At 40.9% G+C, this 21,703-nt stretch overlaps 2 protein-coding genes, 3 non-coding genes and 1 pseudogene across 6 annotated transcripts in view; 3 read left to right on the plus strand and 3 right to left on the minus strand.

The window, feature by feature from the left end:
* The window catches only part of LOC147825025 (endoplasmin-like), an 11,051-nt pseudogene extending 5,863 nt beyond the window's left edge, over nt 1–5,188 (plus strand). Inside the window, exon 4 of the transcript XR_015441577.1 lies at nt 82–5,188. The product of XR_015441577.1 is annotated as an endoplasmin-like (transcript). The remainder of the gene's footprint in view (nt 1–81) is intronic.
* Acat2 (acetyl-CoA acetyltransferase 2) overlaps nt 1–9,132 on the plus strand; it is a 21,975-nt gene extending 12,843 nt beyond the window's left edge. The window contains exons 5-9 of the mRNA XM_004869021.4: nt 5,195–5,338; nt 6,142–6,264; nt 6,862–7,016; nt 7,756–7,866; nt 8,714–9,132. Of these exons, the coding sequence (XP_004869078.1) occupies nt 5,195–5,338; nt 6,142–6,264; nt 6,862–7,016; nt 7,756–7,866; nt 8,714–8,884 (704 nt within the window). The 3' untranslated portion in view covers nt 8,885–9,132. The remainder of the gene's footprint in view (nt 1–5,194; nt 5,339–6,141; nt 6,265–6,861; nt 7,017–7,755; nt 7,867–8,713) is intronic.
* Nucleotides 9,024–21,400, minus strand: LOC101711528 (T-complex protein 1 subunit alpha). Its single transcript, XM_087188148.1, has 12 exons — nt 21,165–21,400; nt 19,834–19,919; nt 19,494–19,622; nt 17,566–17,663; nt 17,065–17,175; nt 16,434–16,615; nt 15,993–16,119; nt 12,075–12,250; nt 11,218–11,341; nt 10,735–10,927; nt 10,430–10,593; nt 9,024–9,342 (listed from the first exon to the last, which is right to left on the minus strand). The coding sequence occupies exons 1-12, from the start codon at nt 21,226–21,228 to the stop codon at nt 9,126–9,128; spliced, it is 1,671 nt and encodes a 556-aa protein (XP_087044274.1). The 5' UTR covers nt 21,229–21,400; the 3' UTR covers nt 9,024–9,125.
* LOC147825026 (small nucleolar RNA SNORA20) lies at nt 11,027–11,156 on the minus strand. The gene has a single exon (XR_015441606.1). It is a non-coding gene; the product is annotated as a small nucleolar RNA SNORA20 (small nucleolar RNA).
* On the plus strand, nt 12,502–12,628 carry LOC147825027 (small nucleolar RNA SNORA51). Its single transcript, XR_015441611.1, has one exon. It is a non-coding gene; the product is annotated as a small nucleolar RNA SNORA51 (small nucleolar RNA).
* Nucleotides 17,272–17,410, minus strand: LOC147825028 (small nucleolar RNA SNORA29). The gene has a single exon (XR_015441604.1). It is a non-coding gene; the product is annotated as a small nucleolar RNA SNORA29 (small nucleolar RNA).
* Nucleotides 21,401–21,703: the final 303 nt, after the last annotated feature.

The raw sequence follows: 21,703 nt of genomic DNA on the forward strand, positions 1-21,703 counted from the left end.
AAAAGAACCAAGAGAGAGTATGTAAAGTTGCAAATTTCCAATGATGAATGTTATTATATTGTATACCTAAAATGTACCAATAAAATTAAATTTAAAAAAAGAAAAAACTGTGTGGGGTTGGGAGCTTATGAATGATATCAAACTGATATGGCAGAGACCATCAGAAAAAGTAGAGGATGAATACAAAGCTTTCTACAAATCATTTTCAAAGGAAAACAATGAGCCCCTGGCTTATATTCACTTTACTGCCAAAGAGGGAGTGACCTTTAAGTCCATCCTGTTTGTCCCCACATCTGCTCTGTGTGGTCTATTTGATGAGATGAGCGATTACATTAAGCTGTATGTGTGATGAGTGTTCATCACAGGTGACTTCCATGATATAATGACCAAGATGATCTTCCTCTGAATGTGTCCCATGAGACTCTTCAGCAGCACAAGCTGCTCAAGGTGATTAGGAAGAAACTTGTCTGTAAAACGCTAGACATGATCAAGAAGATTGCTGAAGAGAAATACAGTGGCACTTTCTGGAAAGAATTTGGTACCAACATCAAGCTTGGTGTGATTGAAGATCGCTCGAATTGCACTCATCTTGGTATACTTCTTCAGTTCCAGTCTTCTCATCATCTAACTGACATAACTAGTCTAGACCAGTATGTGGAAAGAATGCAGGCAAAACAGATCTACTTCATGGCCAAATCCAGCAGAAAAGAAGCCACATCTCCATTTGTTGAGCAGCTTCTGAAGATCTACGAGATTATTTACCTCACAGAATCCATGGATGCATACTGCATCTAGGCCCTTCCCAAGTTTGATGGGAAGCAATTTCAGAACATTGCCAAAGAAGGAGCAAAGTGTGATGAAATCGAGGAAACCAAGAGAGTCAAGACGCAACTGAGAAAGAATTTGAGCCTCTGCTCAGCTGGATCAAAGATAAAACCCTTAAGGACAAGATTGAAAAGGCCATGGTATTGTAGCGCCTGATGGAGCCTGTGCACCCTCGTGGCCAGCCAATACAGCTGGTCTGGCAACGTGGAGAGGATCACGAAGGCACAAGCGTACCAGATAGGCAAGGACATCACAAACTACTACACCAGCCAGAAGAAAACATTCGAAATTAACCCCAGGTACCCCCTGATCAGAGACATGCTTTGGCAAGTTAAGGAAGACGAACATGACTAAACTGTTCTGGATTTTGCTGTGATTCTGTTTGAAATGGCGACTCTTCGATCAGGATGTTTACTACTGCACACTGAAGCCTATGGAGACAGAATAGAAAGAATGCTTCGCCTCAGTCTAAGCAAAGGCTGAAGAACCAGAGGAAGAGCTAGAAGACACAGAGCAAGACCAGGAGATGGAACAAGATGAAGAGGAAGAAGTGGATGTAGGCACAGATGATGAAGAGCAGGAGACAGAAAAAATCTACAGCTGAAAAAGATGAATTGTAAATTACACTCTGACATTGGCTTCTGTGTGGAGAGACTGTGAAATTAAGGTATTTCTTTTGAGAGATTTGTTTTTGGATGTATGCCACTCCCTTCTCTCCTGCACTGTAAAATGTTGGGATTGTGGGTTACAGAAAGAAGTGGGTTTTTTAGTTGAATTTTTTTAACATTCCTCATGAATGTAAATTTGTACTATTTAACTGAATATTGTTTTTTTGTTTTATTTTGTTTTTTGTTTGTTTGTTTGTTTTTGGTACCGGGGATTGAACTCTCAGGTCCTTGCACTTGCAGCAGGCGGCAAAACCACTGAGCTAAATCCCCAGCCCTATTTAACTGAATATTAAAAAAAAAAAAAAAAAAGACAAAAGATGTTAATGTAGAGTTGCTTTTTCTAAACTAAATTCAGGTTTAATTGCCATAAGTGGGTTTTGGGTTGCAGTTTGGCACTGGGTCTCTAAAAGGTTTGCCATTACTGCCCTACAGCATAAGGGTGAGCCACCATGCAAGAGAGAACACAGTGGCAAAAACTGACACAGATGGTAAAATGTGACAGATTTTAGAGGGAAACTAAAGGGGCTTACCTGCTCCTAGCTGGCTATGCCAAATATGTTACTGGGTTTTGGGGTGCTGGAGTCTGCTTCTGGAGGTGGTTTCTAGGTTCTTTCCTTCCTTTCCAAAATAAGCACAAATGGTAGCAAAGTTTTATTGAAAACAGGAAAAGAAATAGGCTGTGCAGAATGAGTTTGGACCAATTAAAAGTAGGAAAAGAAATACTCCCTACAACATGAGGGTGGGCCACCATACAAGAGCAAACATAGTGGCTGCAGGCTTTTTCTTAAACTGACAAGTTGATTCTAAAATATATTTGAAAATGTAAAGGATTCAGAATAGCCAAAACAGTTTTGAAAAGGCAAAAGACAGAAGAACTTACTTTATCTAATTTTAACACTTTAAAGCTGAGCTAATCAATGCAGGTGGCTTTGGCAAAGGATCAGCAACTAAGAGTCCAGAAACAGACTTGCAGTGATTTCCAGCAAAGGCACCAACATAATGAAATGGAGAAAGCAGAGCCTTTTCAGTAAATGGTGCTGGAACAATAGATTACTCATATAGAAAAGAAAATCTTCAACCTCCTACCCCCCATCATATACAGAAATGAACTGAAGATAATAATGGATCTAAAAATAAAGGCTTGCCAGGTGTGGTGCCGCATGCCTGTAATCCCAGCACTTAGGAAGCTGAGGCAGAAGGATCACCATGAGTTCAAGGCCAGTCTGGACAACATAATGAGTTCAATGCCAGCCAGAACTACATAGCAACACCCTGCCTCAAAAAAGAAAGAAAAACTCATCAAAGGCACCACAAAAATAGTTAATAAGTGAGCTGCAAATTAAGAAAATATTTATAATACAGTACACATATTTAATAGAATATATAAAGAACTTATACAATAATAAAAAGATAAGCATCCCAACTGAAAAATGAGCTAAAGATTTGGCCACATGTTTCACAAAGATGTATGAATAGCCAATAAATACATGAAAAGGTCCTGAACATTTCTTTCCTTTTTTTTTTTGGTACTGGGGATCGAACTTGGGACCTTACGTTTGCGAGGCAGGTGGCGTAACCACTGAGCTAAATCCCCAGCCCCTGAACATCTCTCATAAAGAAAATGTAAATTAAAGGGTGTGTGTGTGTGAGATGCGGGAACTCAAACTTAGGACCTCATACATGCTGGGCAAGTGCTATTCCACTGAACTATGTTCCCAGCCCAGGAAATGTAAATTAAAACCATGATAAGATATCATCTTATATTTTTTAGCATGACTAAAATCAAAATGACTTAACATTGCCAAATATTGGCAAGGATGTGGAGCAGCCTGAACCTTCACACAATACAGGGATGAATATAAAATGATACCACTGGTTTGGAAAAAGATTTGGCAGTTTTCTTACCCAAGAGAAAGTTTTTTAAAGTCACAAAAACTTTGTGCAAGCATGCATATAGCAACTCTTTTTGTGTGTGTATGTTGCCTACGTAGTTCACACTGGCCTTGAATTTACCAGGCTGGTTTCAAACTTTGGTGATCTGCGTCATCCTCCCAAGTGCTGGGATTACAGCCATGTGCCACTACATCTGGTTGTAACAGTTTTATTCCTAGCAATGCAAACCTAGAAACAGCTCATGTGTCCATCAACAGGAGACTGCACAATGAATAGTGGTATGTTCATAACATGGAATACTGCTCAGAAAAATAAACTGCTGCTATACATGAATGAGTCCTAAAAACATGCTGAGCAGGACAGGCAGAATTGCATTTATAATCTCTAGTGAAAGAAATCAAAATATTATTTGTTTCAGACTAGGAAAATTAGTAGGCATATGATAATTTTTAAAGTGATGGAAATACTACACATGTGCAATGTATGATTGCATGCAGTTTTCAAAAGCCATTAAGATGTATATATGTGTGACTTCTCTATTTTATTCTACTGTATATAAATTTTATCAGAAAATAGGGGGTGGGCTGGGGATTTAGCTCAGTGGTGCCGCTTTGCTGCCTGGCTCAAAAGCGAAAGGTCTTGAGTTCCATCCCTGGTACCAAAAAAAAAAAAGGAAAATGGGACGGCGGGGGGGGGGGGGGGTAGTGATAGGATGAGGAAGGAAAAGAGAAAAAATAAAAGATAACTGAAGGTAGCAGATAAAGTTAAAAGATAACAGTGGCATACCCACAGCCCAGGCTTAAACCCAAGAGTTTGAGGCCAGCTTGGGCAAGATGGCAAGATTTTTTGGATTTGTTTTATTTTGAGAAAAGGTCTCACTAAGTAACCCAGGCTGGGCTCAAATTTTTCAATCCTCCTGACTCAGCTCCCAGAGTACTGGGATTTGCACATGCCACTATGCCCAGCTGAGACTCCATTTTTTTAAAAAAAATACTGAGCTCTAGTTATTTGGTTTGCTTTTTCCAGTGGTGTTGGATAGCAAAGTCTGAAACCACTGTGTATTCTAAGTTTCAACAAATGAGTGACTATTTTGAAGATAATGGAAGCCAGACTTCTTGCTTGTAGAAGGGAGTACAAGAGAAAAGAGGAAGAGTGTGGTTTGTGTGAGATTGCATTCAGGGATATCAACATGAATTCAGGCTGTCACCATATGTCTATATGTAGAATTATAAATTGTATGAGTATGTATGTGAGTTCTTACTGAACAGGCTTGGATGTAGTGACAGCAGTCCTAACTTTATTTCTAAATACCTTTCTTGCTGGATATACATCAGGTGGCTATAATTCTGGATACTCATGAGACTGAGGCAGAAAGATCTCAAGTTTGAGGTTAGTCTGGGCAAATAGGTGAGACCCTGTCTCAAAATACAGGTGAAAAATAAAGGGGCTTGGGAGCCAAATGTGGTAGTGTGGCCTGTAACCCTAATACTCAGTAGCTGAGGCAAGAGGATTCCAAGTTTGAGGTGAGCCTGGGATATGAAGTAAGATCCTGTCCCAAAAAATAAAAAGGGCTGGGGGTGTAGCTCACTGGTAGAGCACTTGCCTTGGATGCCCAAGGCCCTAGAGTTGCATCTCTAGTACCATAAAAACAAAACCTTTTCCACTAAAAGTAATTTCCTTAGAGGAATGCAGGATGCCACACAAAGCACTGCACGGTAACCCCAAGGGGAGCCTGGGAATACATGTGGGTGAATGGCTTGAACTTCCAAGAGCCAGTTCATGAAGTTTTTTGGTTTTTTTCTTCCTAGCTGAAAATGTGGCCAAAAAATGGCAAGTGAGTAGAGAAGCTCAAGACAAGGTTGCTGTTTTGTCTCAAAATAGGACAGAGAGTGCACAGAAAGCTGGCCATTTTGACAAAGAGATTGTACCAGTTTCTGTGTCATCTAGAAAAGGTAGGTATATAAATGGTGATTTTAATCAGCCTATTTATAGGTAGAAGTAACATCCAAAAGAATAATGTCTAGGAATGTTTATAATTTTATCTTAGGTTTTTCAGGTTACAAAGATTATATGCTTGATACATCTGAATGAGGGGAAGGGGAGATGCTATTTGGTGGTACATGGTTAACCTGGCAAACCGTCAGCCTGACTGTCCACAGCTGCTGTGTATCATCAGCAGGTTTCATGAGAAACTGGACTGTTGGCTCGTGGCTGTTAGGAAGCAACAGCTGACCTGTTCCCCATACATGCTTTTAAACTAAACCTCTGTAGAAGTGAACTTTTGTTCCTTCCTGTTACTTCTGTATGCATCTCACATCTGTATTTCTATAAGCTGGATTTTTTAGGGTCACTTGTCCTTATCTAATATAGAATGTTATAGTCAGCTTCCCTTATTGTTATCTGATGTGTCCCACCCACATGAAGCTGGCATTAAGATTCCCTGATCGACTCCCTAGTAACCAGACAAGTACTGTAACCCAAACCTTTGCACCTTTTCAACATACAACTCCCTGTAACTGCTTTCCTCAGAAAGGGTAATGAATTCAGAAAACACTCAAAATGTCTCATGAGGACAGTTCTCGTAAAATGTTTTAACATACAATAATTCTTGTACTTTCCTACTGGAATGAACTTGGGTAGATACTAATATTTTCTGTCTAATGTGAATCTTCATGATTCTGAGAAATTCTCCGTTCCCAGCACACTCAGTGACATCTCTATAGTAATCTCAGGTAACTGGTTTTACTCTTTCCAGGTCTCAAAGAAGTTAAAGTAGATGAGTTTCCTCGTCATGGGAGTAACCTTGAAGCTATGTCCAAACTAAAGCCTTACTTTATCACAGACGGGACAGGAACGGTCACTGCAGCTAATGCTTCAGGTTCGATTTCTGAAGGTCATGTGGGAGAAAATGCCGTGCTCTGTAAGGTCTACCAATATGTCTTTGTACACTAAATGATTCTTTGAGTGGGTGGAGAGGGGTCTCACTATCTAGTTCATGCTGGCCTTGAACACACTATGGACCCCAGGTTAACCTAGAACTCATAGCACTCCTCCTGCCTCAGCCTCCCAAATGCTAAGAGTACAGGCACAGCAACACGATGTCTAGTAGAAGAATCTTATAATTTCTATTTGATCACTGACTTAATCTATACTGAATCAATCTGGTTTCTTGGCATCTCAAGACATATAAATGAAAAAGTAAATTCAGGTACTCGAGGTTAGCTACTTTTCTTATACTAGATACTCCTAGTACATCCTTGTAAGACCTGAGCTTATTGCATTTCCTTTCCTATCTCCCCCCTCCCACACTGCTGTCATTTTTCCGGTTTCTGTGGTCAGTTACACGCTACACTTAGCATTTGTTAACTGTATTGCAAAGTGAGCTGAATCACGGCAAGCAACTTTGCCAAGATGTCAGAATAATTTAACTGAAGTTAATGAGCATTGTACAAATCAAGTCACTCACGTTTCACAGGAATAAATGATGGTGCTGCAGCTGTGGTTCTTATGAAGAAGTCAGAAGCTGATAATCGTGGACTTACACCTTTAGCACAGATCGTTTCCTGGTCACAAGCTGGTGTAGAGCCTTCCCTTATGGGAACAGGACCAATTCCAGCCATAAAGCAAGCTGTGAGTACATTAGCTCTTATACTTTGTTCTACCAATAGGAACCCTGAAAGCACAGTAACCTCAATTCTCTACTAAATTCTCATAAAACCTCTCCTCAGACCCTTTCCCAGACTCATGTTTTCAGTTACTCCTATGGGTTTTTTTTTTAGATAAAACACACTTCCCCTTTGCTGTTTCTCTCATCTTTGTTCTTCATGAAGAGCAACCAAGAACAGTTGGATCACTTTTCACAAATGCAATTCTGCTGTATCTCCTGACCTGCACATATTGTTGAATATTGAATGTCAATAATTCAATCTTTAGGACAGTTTAGAACTTCTCCTTTAAAAGATGTTTTAGTGCACATCCTTAATCTTTTGGATGGAATTACTGTCACTGAGAAAATGTTTGTCACCGGGCCCATCTAGAACAACCTATAGCAAGTGGCAGTTCTTTTTTTTTTTTTTTTTTTAGGTGGCAGTTCTTTAAAGGAATCCTTTCATATAACATAATGCTTTCTTTTCTTCTTTGACCAAAAATAAATGGTTTTTCGGCTGGGCATGGTGGCGCATGCCTGTAATCCCAGCACTTGGGAGGCTGAGGCAGGAGGATCATTCTGAGTTCAAAGCCAGCCTGGGATATATAGTGAGTTCAGGGCCAGCCTGAACTACAAAGTGAGACCTTGTCTCAAAGAACCAAAAAAAAAAAAAAGTTTAACTTCAGCCTTCCCACCCAGAATTCTATGCCATTCTTTCTTTAGGTCACAAAAGCAGGCTGGTCTCTGGAGGATGTTGATGTATTTGAAATCAATGAAGCCTTTGCGGCTCTCTCTGTTGCAATAGCTGAAGAACTTGGATTAAACCCAGACAAGGTAAACATTATGAGTACTCCTCAAGGTGCCAGTTAACTCACGATGTAAACTTAAAAGTTGTAAATAGTATCAAATTAGACATTTTCCAGGGTTGACCACTGGTTAGTAGATGAAGAACTATGACAAGTTCTATTAGGATTCCATTCACTTCGTTGTTTCCCAAGGCAAAAACAAAACAAAACTTGAGCTTAGAAATAGGGCAGTTTAGATTTTGGGGGGTCGGGCAGTGGGTTGAGCCAGGGTCTTGCTATGTAGCCTAGCCTGGCCTCGAATTCACAGCAATCCTCCTGCCTTAGCCTGTTGAGTGCTGGGACTACAGGCATAGGCCACTACGCCTGGCCTGGCAATTTAGATTTTTTAAATCATTTTTAAACCACTCAGGTGTGGTACTTTGCCTATTATCCCAGCTACTTGGGTGGTTGAGGCCCCAGCATAGGTAAGTGCTAGACCCTGCCTCAGAAATAAAAAGGGCTGGGCCTGGGATTTAGCTCAGTGATTCCAGCACCTGCCTCAAAAACACAAGGTCGTGAGTTCAATCCCTGGTACACCCCCACCCCCCAAAAAAAACCCCAAAATAAATAAAGGGCTAAGGATGTAACTCAGTGGTAAAGTACTTCCGTAGCATGTACAAGGTCCATGACTTGATCCCAAGTGCTATGAAAGAAAAAGGGTAGGTGGTCAGCAATGAATGTCACAAAGGTGTGAATTTAATCCTAAGCAGTTAAGAGGAAAATTCCATTTAAAGGGTAGTTTACTGGTATAACATTAGGAAGAAAAGAGAAAAATTTGGGTCTTTAACCTATGCCCAAACTAAATGATCTAATAAAAATCTTGTCTTCCCTCTTAGGTCAACATCGAAGGAGGGGCTATAGCTTTGGGTCATCCTCTAGGAGCATCTGGCTGTCGGATTCTTGTGACCCTGTTACACACACTGGAGAGAATGGGTGGGAGGCGTGGTGTTGCAGCCCTATGCATTGGGGGTGGAATGGGAATAGCAATGTGTGTTCAGAGAGGATGAACTGCTTAACAGCAGTAGTCACTCTTAACAGTAGTCACACTTAATCTAAACTTAAATCTCATTTCTTTCTAAACTAACGAAGTACAATATTGTAATGTGAAACTGGAGGACCAAAGTGAATAAGGAAACCATCTCCTACTTCACAGAAAAAAGCTGTCAGCCTGTTGTACTTTAATGTGTAATACTAGGCACAAGGCACTGCATCTAGATTTGTTATAAATTAAATAAAAGGGAAATCACATCAGTCATCAAGGGCTCCAGAATGAACAGCATCTTCATAACCTCCACGTTTATCATCTTTACTTTCTGGGTGTAATTTAATCAGATCATCAATTCGAAGAATGGTAATTGCAGCTTCTGTTGCAAATTTCAAGCTCTTTACTTTAACTATGGTTGGTTCAAACACTCCTGCTTGCTTGTTGTCTCTTGGTTTACCATTGATCAAATCAAGACCAATCCTGCAATTAAGGGAAAAAACTGAGTAAATGATCTCTTACAAGTTGATTAAGCAGCCTATTCTCCCTATTCCTAAGAAATGTTGAGGACTGCGTAGTTAATTAAGATGTGTTATGTGCGTGTACCAACTCCCCACAATGGATGTAACCACCATTATGTACTACAAAAAGTACTAAAGATACAGCAGTTGTAATTGACAAGTGTAGGACTGAGTACCGTTAATTAGGCTGAGAGGGTAGCAAAGAAACTCTGATTCTATGTTCAGCATGGTGACACACACCTGTCATCCCAACACTCAGGAGGCTGAGGCAGTACAATAACCACAAGTTCAAAACCAACCAGGACTACATAGTTCAACGCTGGCCTGAACTACACTGAGACCCTGTCTCAAAAACAAACAAAACCAAAAAGAAACCTGATTCCAAGGATCACTTAATATATAGTCATCACTGACATCACAGCTGTCTTGGTTTATTTAAATACACGGTATGATGTTCTCACAACAAATCACCTAACCGAGATATTCCTTAGGATGTAATTCCTGTTGAACCCATGCATGACTCTTAAGGGGGCTAACTGAAAATAGATATGGCTCATCCTTAAATATCTTAGACTTTCCTGCAAATAAATGGTTCTACCGAGGAAAGCAGGGTAGGAATCAGTTAAGCAGTCACCATTCTTTGGATAAGCTGTGACTGATTGAGCAATAACAAGCCATTGTAATGTTCTAAGTCTTTTGACAGGTCTGTGTTGACATTTGCTGACATAGCTGACCACCATCATTTTAAATGCCAGTTTCCAAAGGTATAGAAAGGGATTTTAGGGCCAGGGATTTAGCTCAGTGGTTTCCCTGCCTACTGCGCAAGCTCAAGGACCCGAGTTTGATCCCTGGTACCCTCCAAAAAAAGGGGGAGGGTTGAAAAAAAAGGTATGTTTTGGGCCAGGGATTTAGCTCAGTGTTGCCCCTGCCTGCCTCACAAGCACAAGGTCCCAAGTTCAGTCCCCGGTGCGGGAAAAAAAAAAGGTATGCTTTATCATGGTATGATAAGTAGATGACAATGAAAAAAGACAAGAAAACCATATGCTTACCATTTTAGATTTTTACGCTCTGGGTTAACTTGAGCCTCATTATGAAAAGCCCTTAACTTTGCAACCAGATCTGTGGAGTCTTGGGCAGCGTTCACTGCCAGTGTGTTAGGAATGACAAGAAGCGATCTTGCAAACTCTGCAATAGCAAGCTGCTCCCGAGATCCCTAAGAAGAAAGAAAGTTTGGTGACTTCACAAAAGGAAAGAAAAATAATGAAAACCCACAGCAACAGCAAAGGTCTCAGACAAGGTACACTAATAAAGTGCAAGAGCGGCTCCCAGACCCTTGAAAATAAAGAACTCTTACCATGCTGGTGGCATAGTTTTCAAGGTATATGGAAAGGGCTGCTTCCACGGCACCCCCACCGGGAACCACAGATTTGGACTCCAAAACTCTCTTCACCACACAAAGTGCATCATGTAAAGAGCGCTCCATCTCATCACACATGAAATCATTGGCCCCACGTAAGATAATCGATGCAGATGTACGGGCCTTAGTACTATGAGGAGCAAAAAAGTGAGATTCTTACACAGTAATTCATTGCAAGGGCCCTCGGTTACATTCTGCTTACAGAGGACCTGACGGACTCTACCAAACACAGTGTCCAGGCCATGCAGAAGAGATGACATAGTTACTTCATCTCAGTCGACAATGGCCCAACAATATTGTATCCCATGCGTATAACTGCTCATATCACGGAGAGATGATAGCAGCAAATAAATGGGAAGGAAATTTATTTGTCCAACAACAAAATCTGCAGTGCTTTAGGATTCAGAAAGTGGCTCTTACTTTTTGATTAAGATCAATTCATCATCACAGATTCTCTCCTGTACCACCTCTTCTGCTTGTCCCAACATTGTAGCTTCAAAAGTTTCTTCACCTTCCAAATTGGCCAAGGTTGAGAGGATAGTGGCTATTAAGAGAGTTACATCATCAGTAGATAGTCTCGGGATGATTTTTGTTTGTTTTACTTTATTATTATTTTTTTGGTACCAGGGATCGAACTCAGGACCTTGCATTTGCAAAGCAGCAGGCGAGGTGCCACTGAGCTACTGAGCCATATCCCCAACCCTTTGTTTTTTGAGACAAGGTCTAGCTATGTAGTCCAGGCTGTCCTTGAACTCACTATGTAGCCCAGGTTATCCTCAACTTGCAGCAATCCTCCTGCTTCCCCCCCAAGTGCTGGGATCACAGGCACGCACCACCACACCCACCTCATAATGATTTTACCATGTCTTATACTGAGAAACATTAAAAAAAATATTTGTTTGCTTTGAGACACAGAGTTCACTATGTAGTTCAAGTTGGCTTTGAACTTGTGGTGATCCTCCTGCCTCTGTCTCTGTCTCCTGAATGCTGGGATTACAATCATCAGCCACCACACCCAGCAGGAAACATTTATTTATGGCAAAAGTGATACATTACATATCTAAGGTTTATGGCTCACAGAAGCAGCTGCCATTTTCTCCTAAGACCATCATACATATTATTATTGTTATTGTTACTATATTATTTTCAGTACCGGGAATCAAACTCAGGGCCTCACGCTTCCAGGCAGGTGCTGTGCCGCTGGGCTACATCCTTGGCCCAGACCATCATGCATATCAACATGAAGCATTTTACCCAAGAACTGGCACAAGACATACCTCCAGAAGCTTTAGCAATGCGTTTAAGGTCCCTTTTCAAGACTCTTCTAACTGCCATAGCACCCGCCTCCACGAAATACTTCAGACACATGTCATCAATTCCACCAGTGGTTAGGATAACATTGGCACCAGTTGCCAGGATCTTCTGAATTCTCTCCTTAGTGATATCTGATTCTCTACAGAAAAAGTATTTTAATAACCCGGTTACCTTCTCTGTTTTTTAATCATGCAGTTATAACTTTCTTTAGGCATTTTTTACAAAATAACTCCAGGTTAAATCTATCAACCATTCTTCCCCAACTTACAAACCTAATTTAAAATAGTCCAATTTATGAAAAATTCAAGCAATGAAAAAAACCACTACTTTGCTCTCCAAACTCCAATTTGAGTTTCTTATTAACAGGTGTTCTGAAAAAACCAGGACCCTGGCCTCCTGGTGCCTACCACTGGCAGTGCTATTACACTGTGAAGAAAAAGAAAGCAGACTACCCCCTATACACCTCACCTCACCCCAGGCCCTGTGCCTGGTCTGTATGTGAATGGGGGAGATGTAGGAAAAACAAAACAGCCTTGTTGACAGGACCTAGTGTGGTGAAGATTTGCCCACCACATATCCAGGACCAGCATCACTAGAATGGTATGCAGACATGACAAGCAAAAAAGGCATAAATCACCCCAATAGGCAGAACAAGAAGTCAAGGGGATGGGGATTTAGCTCAGTGGAGTCACGCCTGCTTCAAAAGCACAAAGTCCTGAGTTCGATCCCTGGTACCAAAAAAAAAAAAAAAAGTCAAGAAAGGGATCCAAACTGCAGGAGATGAGAACAGGAGATAAAGAACTCTGTAAGCCACATTAAAGTGCCTTAAAAAAACTCAGCAATTATTATTATTATTTTTTTTTGTGGAACTGGAGATCGAACTTAGGACCTTGCACTTGCAAGGCAGGCGGTGGCACCACTGAGCTAAATCCCCAGCCCCTCAGCAATTATTTTTAAGTAAAACTAGCATCCAATCTGCTTACTGAAGAGGACAACCTAATGTCATGTGGAAACCCCACTGGAAAAAAGACTGAAGACAGTAAGTAATTGGAGACAGGAGTATAATTTTTTTTTTTTTTGGGTACCAGGGATCGAACTCAGGTCCTTGGTTAGGAGGCAGGCGGTCGAACCACTGAGCTAAATCCCCGGCCCTTATAATTTGTTTTGTTTTTATTTTTTTGGTCCCGGGGATCGAACTCGGGTCCTTGCGCTTGCGCAGCAGGCGATGAAACCACTGAGCTAAATCCCCGGCCCCAAGAGTATAATTTCTGAGGTTAGAAAGTCTAGCAAGAAGTCAAAACTTCATAGCTTAGGTAACCAGGAGGGACAGTGACTCTAGGAGTAAAATACAGGTTTGGTTCAGGTTGGGAAACAGTTTATTTGGGGACAATATAGGTCTGAAGTCTGTTACTCAGGCAAAGCTGCCAAGAGGCAGTAAAGTGTAGCAGGGAAATGACGAAGTATGGTAGAGATTCAAAACACAGTGAAGGCATACGAGTAGATAAGATCTTAAGTTCAGTCATGTGCCATGTTCACGACATTTTTGGTCAAGGAGGGAGCAATCATACAACAGTGCCATAAGATTAAAATGGACCTGGCCAGGCATGGTGGCACAAACCTGTAATCCTAGAACTGGGGAGGCTGAGGCATGAGGACTGCTGCAAGTTTGAGGCTAGCTTGGGCTACACAGTGAGTTTAAGGCCAGCCTGAACTACATACCAAGACTCTGCCTCAAAAATAAAAAGATTATAATGGACCTGAAAAATTCTTCTCTCACACTGATGTAAGAACAGTTATAATATCACACTGTCACACATTACTCAGATGTCTGCAGTGATTATGGTATAGGGAACCTCTTGTGCTGCCAGTCAATACAAGTACAGAACTCACTGTTGCTTATAGTATATAATACTTGATCATGATAGTACAGGACCATATTACTAGTTTGTGTATTTACAATAGTTAGCATTATTTTATGTTGAGGTTTTTTTGGGGGGGGACTGGGGATTGAACTCAGGACCTTGTGCTTGCGAGGCAGGTGTGGTGCCACTGAGCTAAATCCCCAGCCCTAGTTTTTTGTTTTTCGTTATGTTTCACTATGTTGTGTAGGCTGAACTCCTAGGCTCAAATGATCATCTTGTCTCAGGTTCCTGGGTAGTTGAGACTATAGTTGGTGTACTACACCCAGTTTACTTATTATTATAGAGTGCATGTCTATTTTTTTTAATCTAGTGAACTAGTAATATGGCCAGACATTGAAGGAATGGGGTTACAAAGCCAAGGGTATCATTCAATTCCTACTTTCATAACTTAGACTATAGTTATATAGACACAGCAGAAACCATGTAGGTCCCAGGAAGACAAAGTAAAGAAAGTAATGTATAATAAAGACTAAGGGGGAAAAGAAAGCTAGAGAAATTGAGATAGAAACATTTCCCCGAGAGACTAGTTTGAGAGACTGCAATAGTTTGGACAACAGAAGTGAAACAGGTATATTTAATTTGGAGGCAGAAACTGGTCTTGGAGAGAAATTTGAAGGGAGGGGGCTATTAAGTAAAAATAGAAGAGTTAAGGTTATTTCCTAGTTTTCCTGCCTGTGTGGAAGTGTCCCTATCACTAAAATAGCTATGAGTAGACTTGGGGTATCATCATGAGTTACTTTTAGAATACTAACTTTGAGATGCTTAAGAAGCATTCGATTAGACACATGGTACATGTATGTGTTTTAGAGTTCTGAGGAACAGATTTGGCAGTCTCGAGCATAAATGCCTAAATTTATGGAGACAAAGGAGCTATTCCAGGGACAGTATAGACAAGTTGGTATGACAGTCTTTCTTCCCTGCAAAAGACAAAAGCAGCCAAAGGCTTGCTAAAAATGAAGTATAAAAGGCTAAAATGTCTAGGGACTCTCACAGTCACATCACTCATGCCACTGACACATGGTCTTGCAATGAAGAACAGAAGAGGTGGACAGCAAATGACAAGTGAAGCACCAGTAGTTTTGTGTAAGTCACTCTTGTGTGACCACTATAGAAATGTACAAGGACAGGTGGCACATGCCTATAATCTCAGTACTCGGGAGGCAGAGGTGGGAGGATCACCATGAGTTCGAGGCCAGCATGACTAAATAGTGAGACCTTGTCTCAAAAAAAAAAAAAAAAGAAATGTCCAAGGACAGGAAGCAATTGGAACAGGATGTGCCTGAGAAAGTGGCTTTCATTTAAGTACAGGAGAGCTACAAGTGGAATCTAGAGATGAACAGTTAAAGATGCAGTTGAGAAAGGTCAATGAAGCAAACAAAGCTCTTGGGCAGAAGACAATGAACTCTGGAACACTTACTATAGGACTGGATTGTAAATTCCTTACTTTTTTGTTTTTGGTACCGGCAATCGAACTCGGGTCCTTGTGCTTGAGTAGCAGGCGGCAAAACCACTGAGCTAAATCAGCCCCTAAATTCCTTACTTTTATATCTTGAATTTAAATAGACTCACAAAACCAAAATCCCACAAAAAGACAAATTTTCAGAAGAAAGAAAGAAAAGCCTGGGGATGTAGCTCAGTGTTGAAGGCACTGGGTTCAATCCCCAGTATTTAAAAAAACAAAAACAAAAAAACCTTCACTTATGTATACAATCACATCAGTGGTTCTGATAACTTGTCCATCACTCATGAGGCTGTTACTCATGAGGACTCATTGTTTCAGTTTACTGTCACCTTGTCTAAAATAAAGCTTATTAACACTCCTTTTAGACCTAAAAATTTCTCAAGCACTAGGGATTTAGCTCAGTGGCGCCCGCCTACCTCACAAGCACAAGGTCCTGACAATCCCTGGTACTGAGAAAAAAAAAAGTTCTATGCATAGAGTTAAAAATCTCAACTTACCTCTGTCTAATTTGGTCCAGCTTCTCAGGGTCTGTAATAACCACCTGTACACCAAGCTTCATTTTTGTTTTCTGCAGGCTGAAGTCAAGGCAAGCAATTTTTGCATTAACTATTCTCTTGGGCATGCCTGTAAGTGAATAAAACATTACATTCTTTTATGTAATTATAACAGTGCTACAGTTCATCCAATGTACCTATCCTTAAAATCATATGACATAATAAATATATTAAACTATAAACAACCACACAAATTCAGATTGTAACTTAGTACATTAACCCCTGAAGAGCTTAATGGCATTAAGTGTACACAATTTGTTTTAATTCACTGAACCTAACATTTTATATATGCCTAGGTTACAAAAAGAAATACTGCATGCAAAATACAAAAAGAGCTAGTTTGAAGTGTAGTAATTTCATTCTATGACTAAATTCCAAACTTACCCTGAGATCCCACTACACAGTTGAGTGCATAGCCACTGATCAGCAAGCTTTCTATCTGACTTCGCCCATGGGCTTTCAGAACATTAACAGAATTGACTGGGTAGCGAGGCTGGCCTCTTGAATCAGTGTATTTAACAGCAAGTACAGCATCTACTACCATGTTAGAAAAGAAATCACCATTTCTTTACCAACAATTAAGGATAATAACAGATTGTGAACAGAGGGTACACATGAAGACCAAGGGCAATTCAAAAGAACTTTCTTTTAGCAATCTCATTCATCAAAGAAAAAAAAGCATTACTTGTGCTATAAAAATCACTGCAGTATTATTTATCATGATCCACACAGGCTATTTTACATTACTGTTTTAGCCTAGAAATGCAGGGAAGGCAATAGGCAATCCACGTGTCTCTAACATAATTTTCAATTTGCAAAAATTTGGTATTTTAGAAAGAACTCAAGGGCCAGAGATTTAGCTCACTGGCGCTGCACCTGCCTCACAAGCGCAAGGTCCTGAGTTTGATCCCCAGTACTGGGGAAAAAAAAGAAAAAAGAATTCAAATCAGGTTCAATACCCCTTACCCACTCCATCCAAAAGACCTTAAAACTTCACTGGAACATTTAAGGATACATTCCAATAATTTTGGAAGACATGGATGTTTTAGCAGCATTAATCAGGCAATCTCTTCCAAGTTCATCTGTGTTAATAATTAGGTTTTCATTGATATAGCGCACTGCTTCCCTGTTTAATGTGTGGGAGACAAAAATATTTATGAATCTGCTACTCAAACCCTTGACTGTATCACATTGCACGAGGTGTCAAAATGCTATAGGAAATGGTATTCTGTTCAGCCATTTCATATAGGAGGAGGACACTGAAAAACCCTCCCTCTTCAGATCATGGCAACTTTAATCTATCCCACAAGCATAGCCACTAAAATCTATTATTGGAGAAAATGTGGTAGTCAAATGGGAAAGATATTGGCCCAAGTTCTTACCTCAAATGTTACTACATGAATGCTAAAACAGAACCTTTCCAATTAAAATGTGCTCATTAGTCAAAACACTAAGAGTCAGATTATTCACATATATTACAGCTGATACAATTTTGTTTACATGCAAACAATTTTACTTGCAAGCAAGTCGATAGCCACTAATAACCGACGTGGGATGAATTTTCTGTTTGACTAGTTCATCTGCATTTTTCAAAAGTTCTGCTGCAATGATAACCTGTTGAGAAAACAGTCACAGACTTAGTATGTGCAATGCATGCATAAAAACGCAACACCAACACGAGCAGGCAGAATGGTGATGTGGAAAGGAATAACAGGGTATTAAAAATAACACCAAAGGGCCAGGGATTTAGCTCAGTGGTTCTGCTGCCTGCCTCGCAAGCGCAAGGTCCCAAGTTCGATTCCTGGTACCAAAAAAAAAAAAAAAGCACCAAGAAGAGAACACTAAAGATTCTTATATGCCAATGGATAAAACCAAACAGAAGCCAGAAAAATGTTGTGACTAGCTCTACAGTAGACAAGAACACATCCATTATCAATAGAGATTAAGTGCTCAAGAGAAGCTTAATTCCTATTTGAGTGATTTGTACTATTTTAGACTTTTTACTATAGTTCAATTCAAAAGCTCTTCTTGTAAGGAACTGTAACAAACACCTGTTTAATTAAAAGACTTAAAATCCTAACAACTTCTTTTGGGGCAGTTATATTTGTTAAGTCATATTATCTTTACTTACACAAAGGCCATTTTTATATTTTAAAAGAGGAAGCTTCTATTCTTTCCTGGCTGAAGTTTAGGGCACCAATACATTTTCCCCATAATTTCTTGTTTTGCTAGAATTAATAATTTACTCACCAAACAGTACTACACTGGTGTGCTGGATGGCCTATGAAGAGCTATGTAACTACTAATGCTTGCCAGGAGTGGTGGCATAAACCTGTAATCCTAGCAATTGGCTGAGGCAGGAGGATCAGGCCAGCCTGGGTTACATAGTGAGTTCGAGGCCAGCCTACATGGTGGGATCCTGTCTCAAAAAAACCAAAAAAATTAAAAAAATAACTGGTCATGCTTATACACAGGTACATCGTGTCATGGTGATGATTTATTTTTCTCACACTCCTATTCTGAGTTCCTGAGATTACCCCTTGGGATTTAAAATATAAAAATACCTATTTGCTGGGCCAGGGATTTAGCTCAGTGGCACTGCACCTGCCTCTCAAGCACAAGGTCGAGTTCGACCCCCAGTACCAAGCAAACAAACAAACAAAACCTATTTGCTTTAAAAAGCTGGTAATAGTTTCTCCTTTGGATGACTTTAAAAGCAAACATTTTAGAACTTTCCAAATCTTAGATGGCGGGGGAAGCAGAAACAAAATTTTTCAGAAACTATAAAAAACCCTTCTCTCATTTTTTCGGTACCAGGATTGAAATTGGGACCTTGTGCTTTCCAGGCAGACAGCGGCACCACTGAGCTAAATCCTTGGCCCCCCAAAATCCCTTCTCTGATGTACAAATACTGTCATACTGAGGAGGCCGAGAAGCCCTCTAAACTGGTGAAATCCAACATTTATTATTTATTTATTTGTTAGTTTTTTGAATCTCACTAGTTCAGGCTGGCCTTGAACTCACTGCGTAGCCCAGGCTGGCTGTGAACTTGTAGTGATCTTCTAGCCTCACTCTCACAAGTACTGGGATTACCACACCTGTCCTGAAATCCAACATTTAAAATGAAAATGCTATGGGGCCGGGGATTTAGCTCAGTGGTGCCGTCACTTGCCCCGCAAACACAAGGACCTGAGTTCAATCCCTGGTACAATTAAAAAAAAAAAAAAAAAGAAAATGCTATGTATAATTATCTCATTTCTTTCCTCCTAAAATTGTACAAACTAGCCATAATCATTGGTTTTCAAATTTTGTTTCTGAATTATCTGCCAAGCAGTTAACATTTTCCTTCTTAAATACAGAAATTATTTCTGGCCCAGAGCAAGTGACTCACTCAGGGCTACAACTATGATGAAATGTCTATTCTTTAGCCACTGTCCCACCTACCACTGAGGTAGTTCCATCTCCAACTTCTTTGTCTTGCAGATCAGCCAGCTCACAAAGAACCTTAGCTGCAGGATGTTCTACTTCCAGTAACTTCAGGATGGTGGCACCATCATTAGTAATGGTTACATCCTAGGAAATATGCAGTAAAAAGTGGTGACATCAATCACCTATTGGAACAAGATGCCCCCTAAATCAAAGCCTCACTGTGATGCACATTCAACTTTAATATATACTTCCCACTACCAGGACTAAGAAAAACAAACAATGTACACAGCAAAACAATTTTTAAGTTTTTTTTTCTTTAAGGCAGTAAACAACACAATAGGTTAAGTGTACTTACACCAATATCGTCTACCAACATTTTATCCAAGCCAACTGGACCAAGAGAACTCTTTACAATATTTGCAATAGAAGCTGCAGCCATAACTGTAAATAATCAATGGGAAAATACAAAAGAAATAAAATTAGAAAACCCCACTGCTCTAAAGAACACTTATTTATTTCAGCCTAAAGAACTAAAAAACATCCAACAGCCTCTAAATTTCCCAAATCTATGCAAATATGTCCGTTTTATTTTAAAAAATCATCTTTTAGAAGTCTATCAAAGGAGGGCAGTAAATTTCATTTGGGGCATATTTGTTAAGTAGATGAATTATTTCAAAGAATTCACTGCCTCACAAAATATGAAAGTAATCGATTTATGCTCTGCCCTTGAAGGTAGGGAGTAGTATCAGCCCTTTCCTTCAAAATCTAGCAGATTTTTTTGTTTTTGATTTTGTAAAGGTACAGGGGATTGAACCCAGGTTTTAGGCTTCTTAGGCAAGGGATCTATCATGGAATATACCCAGGTCTTATTTTAATTTTGCGACAGAGTCTCTTTAAGTTGCCCATGCCAGCCCTGAACTTTCCACCCTCCTTTGGTACGTTTAAAAAACTCAACACAATCTCTCCCCTCCCCTCCCCTCCCCTCCCCTCTCCTCCTCTCTCTCTCTTTTGGTCAAAGTGGGGATCGAACTCGGGACCTTGAGCTTTCGAGGCAGGCGGTGGAACCACTGAGCTAAAATAAATCCCCGGGTCGCCCCCTTTTCTGATAAAAACTCAGTAGCCCTAAAGTGAAGCCGCTAATGTTACTTCAAATTCGTTCAAGGAAAAATGGTAACTCCGACAGGTATCCACAACTGATTTGCTAATTATTAGTGTTTGCTAGGATGAACAGCTCACGTTTACACTAGTATTCAATCCACCATTTCTTTAACATATTTCACTGTAAAAAGCTATCAATAGCAGGTTCCGCACAAAAAGTGGATATGTGCATGCGGCAACCGGACACTTACGGTTGATCACAAACAGAGGGGAGTACTGCAAGTCACCCAAGTTCTATAGGCCCATGTGCTAATTGTGCAGGCGAGGTCCAAATTTTTTCTGGCTGATGGAGCTAAAAGGAAGCCCAAGACTGACGCCAAGTGGGTTGGAAACTACATAGCAGGGCTGCGGGACGTGGCTGGCACGGGTGCGGCGGAGGCCCTGCTTTCCGCGCTGAGGCACCCGCGCTCTTCTGGGAGTCTCTGGACGCGCTGTGCCCAGCGGCCGGTAGTCCCGGGCATGCTGTGAGAGACGTAAAGCGGCGAGGCCGAGAGGCCTCGACCCGACGCAGGCCTCGCCCGTCCTTACCGTTCTGGGAGTGGATCGCTTCCCCAGTGGTGCGGTCCCCGAACACGGACAAAGGGCCCTCCATCTTCGCGGCAGGTTCCCCACTGAGGTTTACTCAGATCCCTGACAACCAGTAGTACCTCGGTTCACAGGCGGGATAGCGGCCACGAAAGCCGGGCCGGGGTGGAGAGGCTAGACTGGCGCCCAAGTGGCTGCTGGGTACACAGCGTCCCCCGCAAGGCACAACGGGAAGGAGGGAATTGACTGGGTAGGGGGGTAGGGGGGGAAGAGAAGCCTGAATATTCCGGAAATGAGGAACCGGAAAGGGACATGCTTAGTATTTGCGACGGATTAAAGACTGTAGTTGAAAGGCGGGAAAACCGAGACCGAGAATCAGGAGGTTAGACCGGTAGAACTCTTGTAGAGGTAGGAGGTAGAGCAAGGACAAGTAAATATCAAAAAGCCCTGGGACAGGAATTGAGAAACCAGATAGAACGAGGACGTTTATGTTAGAATGTCAGAAAACTAATAGCTGTCGGGCTGGGGATTTAGCTCAGTGG

This window comes from Heterocephalus glaber, unplaced genomic scaffold (assembly GCF_053883595.1).
Source record: "Heterocephalus glaber isolate CG9 unplaced genomic scaffold, H.glaber_assembly_v1.0 deba00001523, whole genome shotgun sequence".
NCBI lineage: Eukaryota > Metazoa > Chordata > Mammalia > Rodentia > Bathyergidae > Heterocephalus > Heterocephalus glaber.

What these genes read in the sequence shown, in the direction of transcription:
- LOC101711528 (XM_087188148.1), bottom strand. Translation starts at nt 21,228, where the DNA reads ATGGAGGGCCCTTTGTCCGTGTTCGGGGACCGCACCACTGGGGAAGCG. An exon ending in TCTTCCAAAATTATTGGAAT is followed by an intron (nt 16,616 to 17,064) that starts GTATCCTTAAAT and finishes TTGTTGGTAAAG; the next exon opens with AAATGGTGATTTCTTTTCTA. An exon ending in CTGGACCAAATTAGACAGAG is followed by an intron (nt 12,251 to 15,992) that starts GTAAGTTGAGAT and finishes CTTTTTCTGTAG; the next exon opens with AGAATCAGATATCACTAAGG.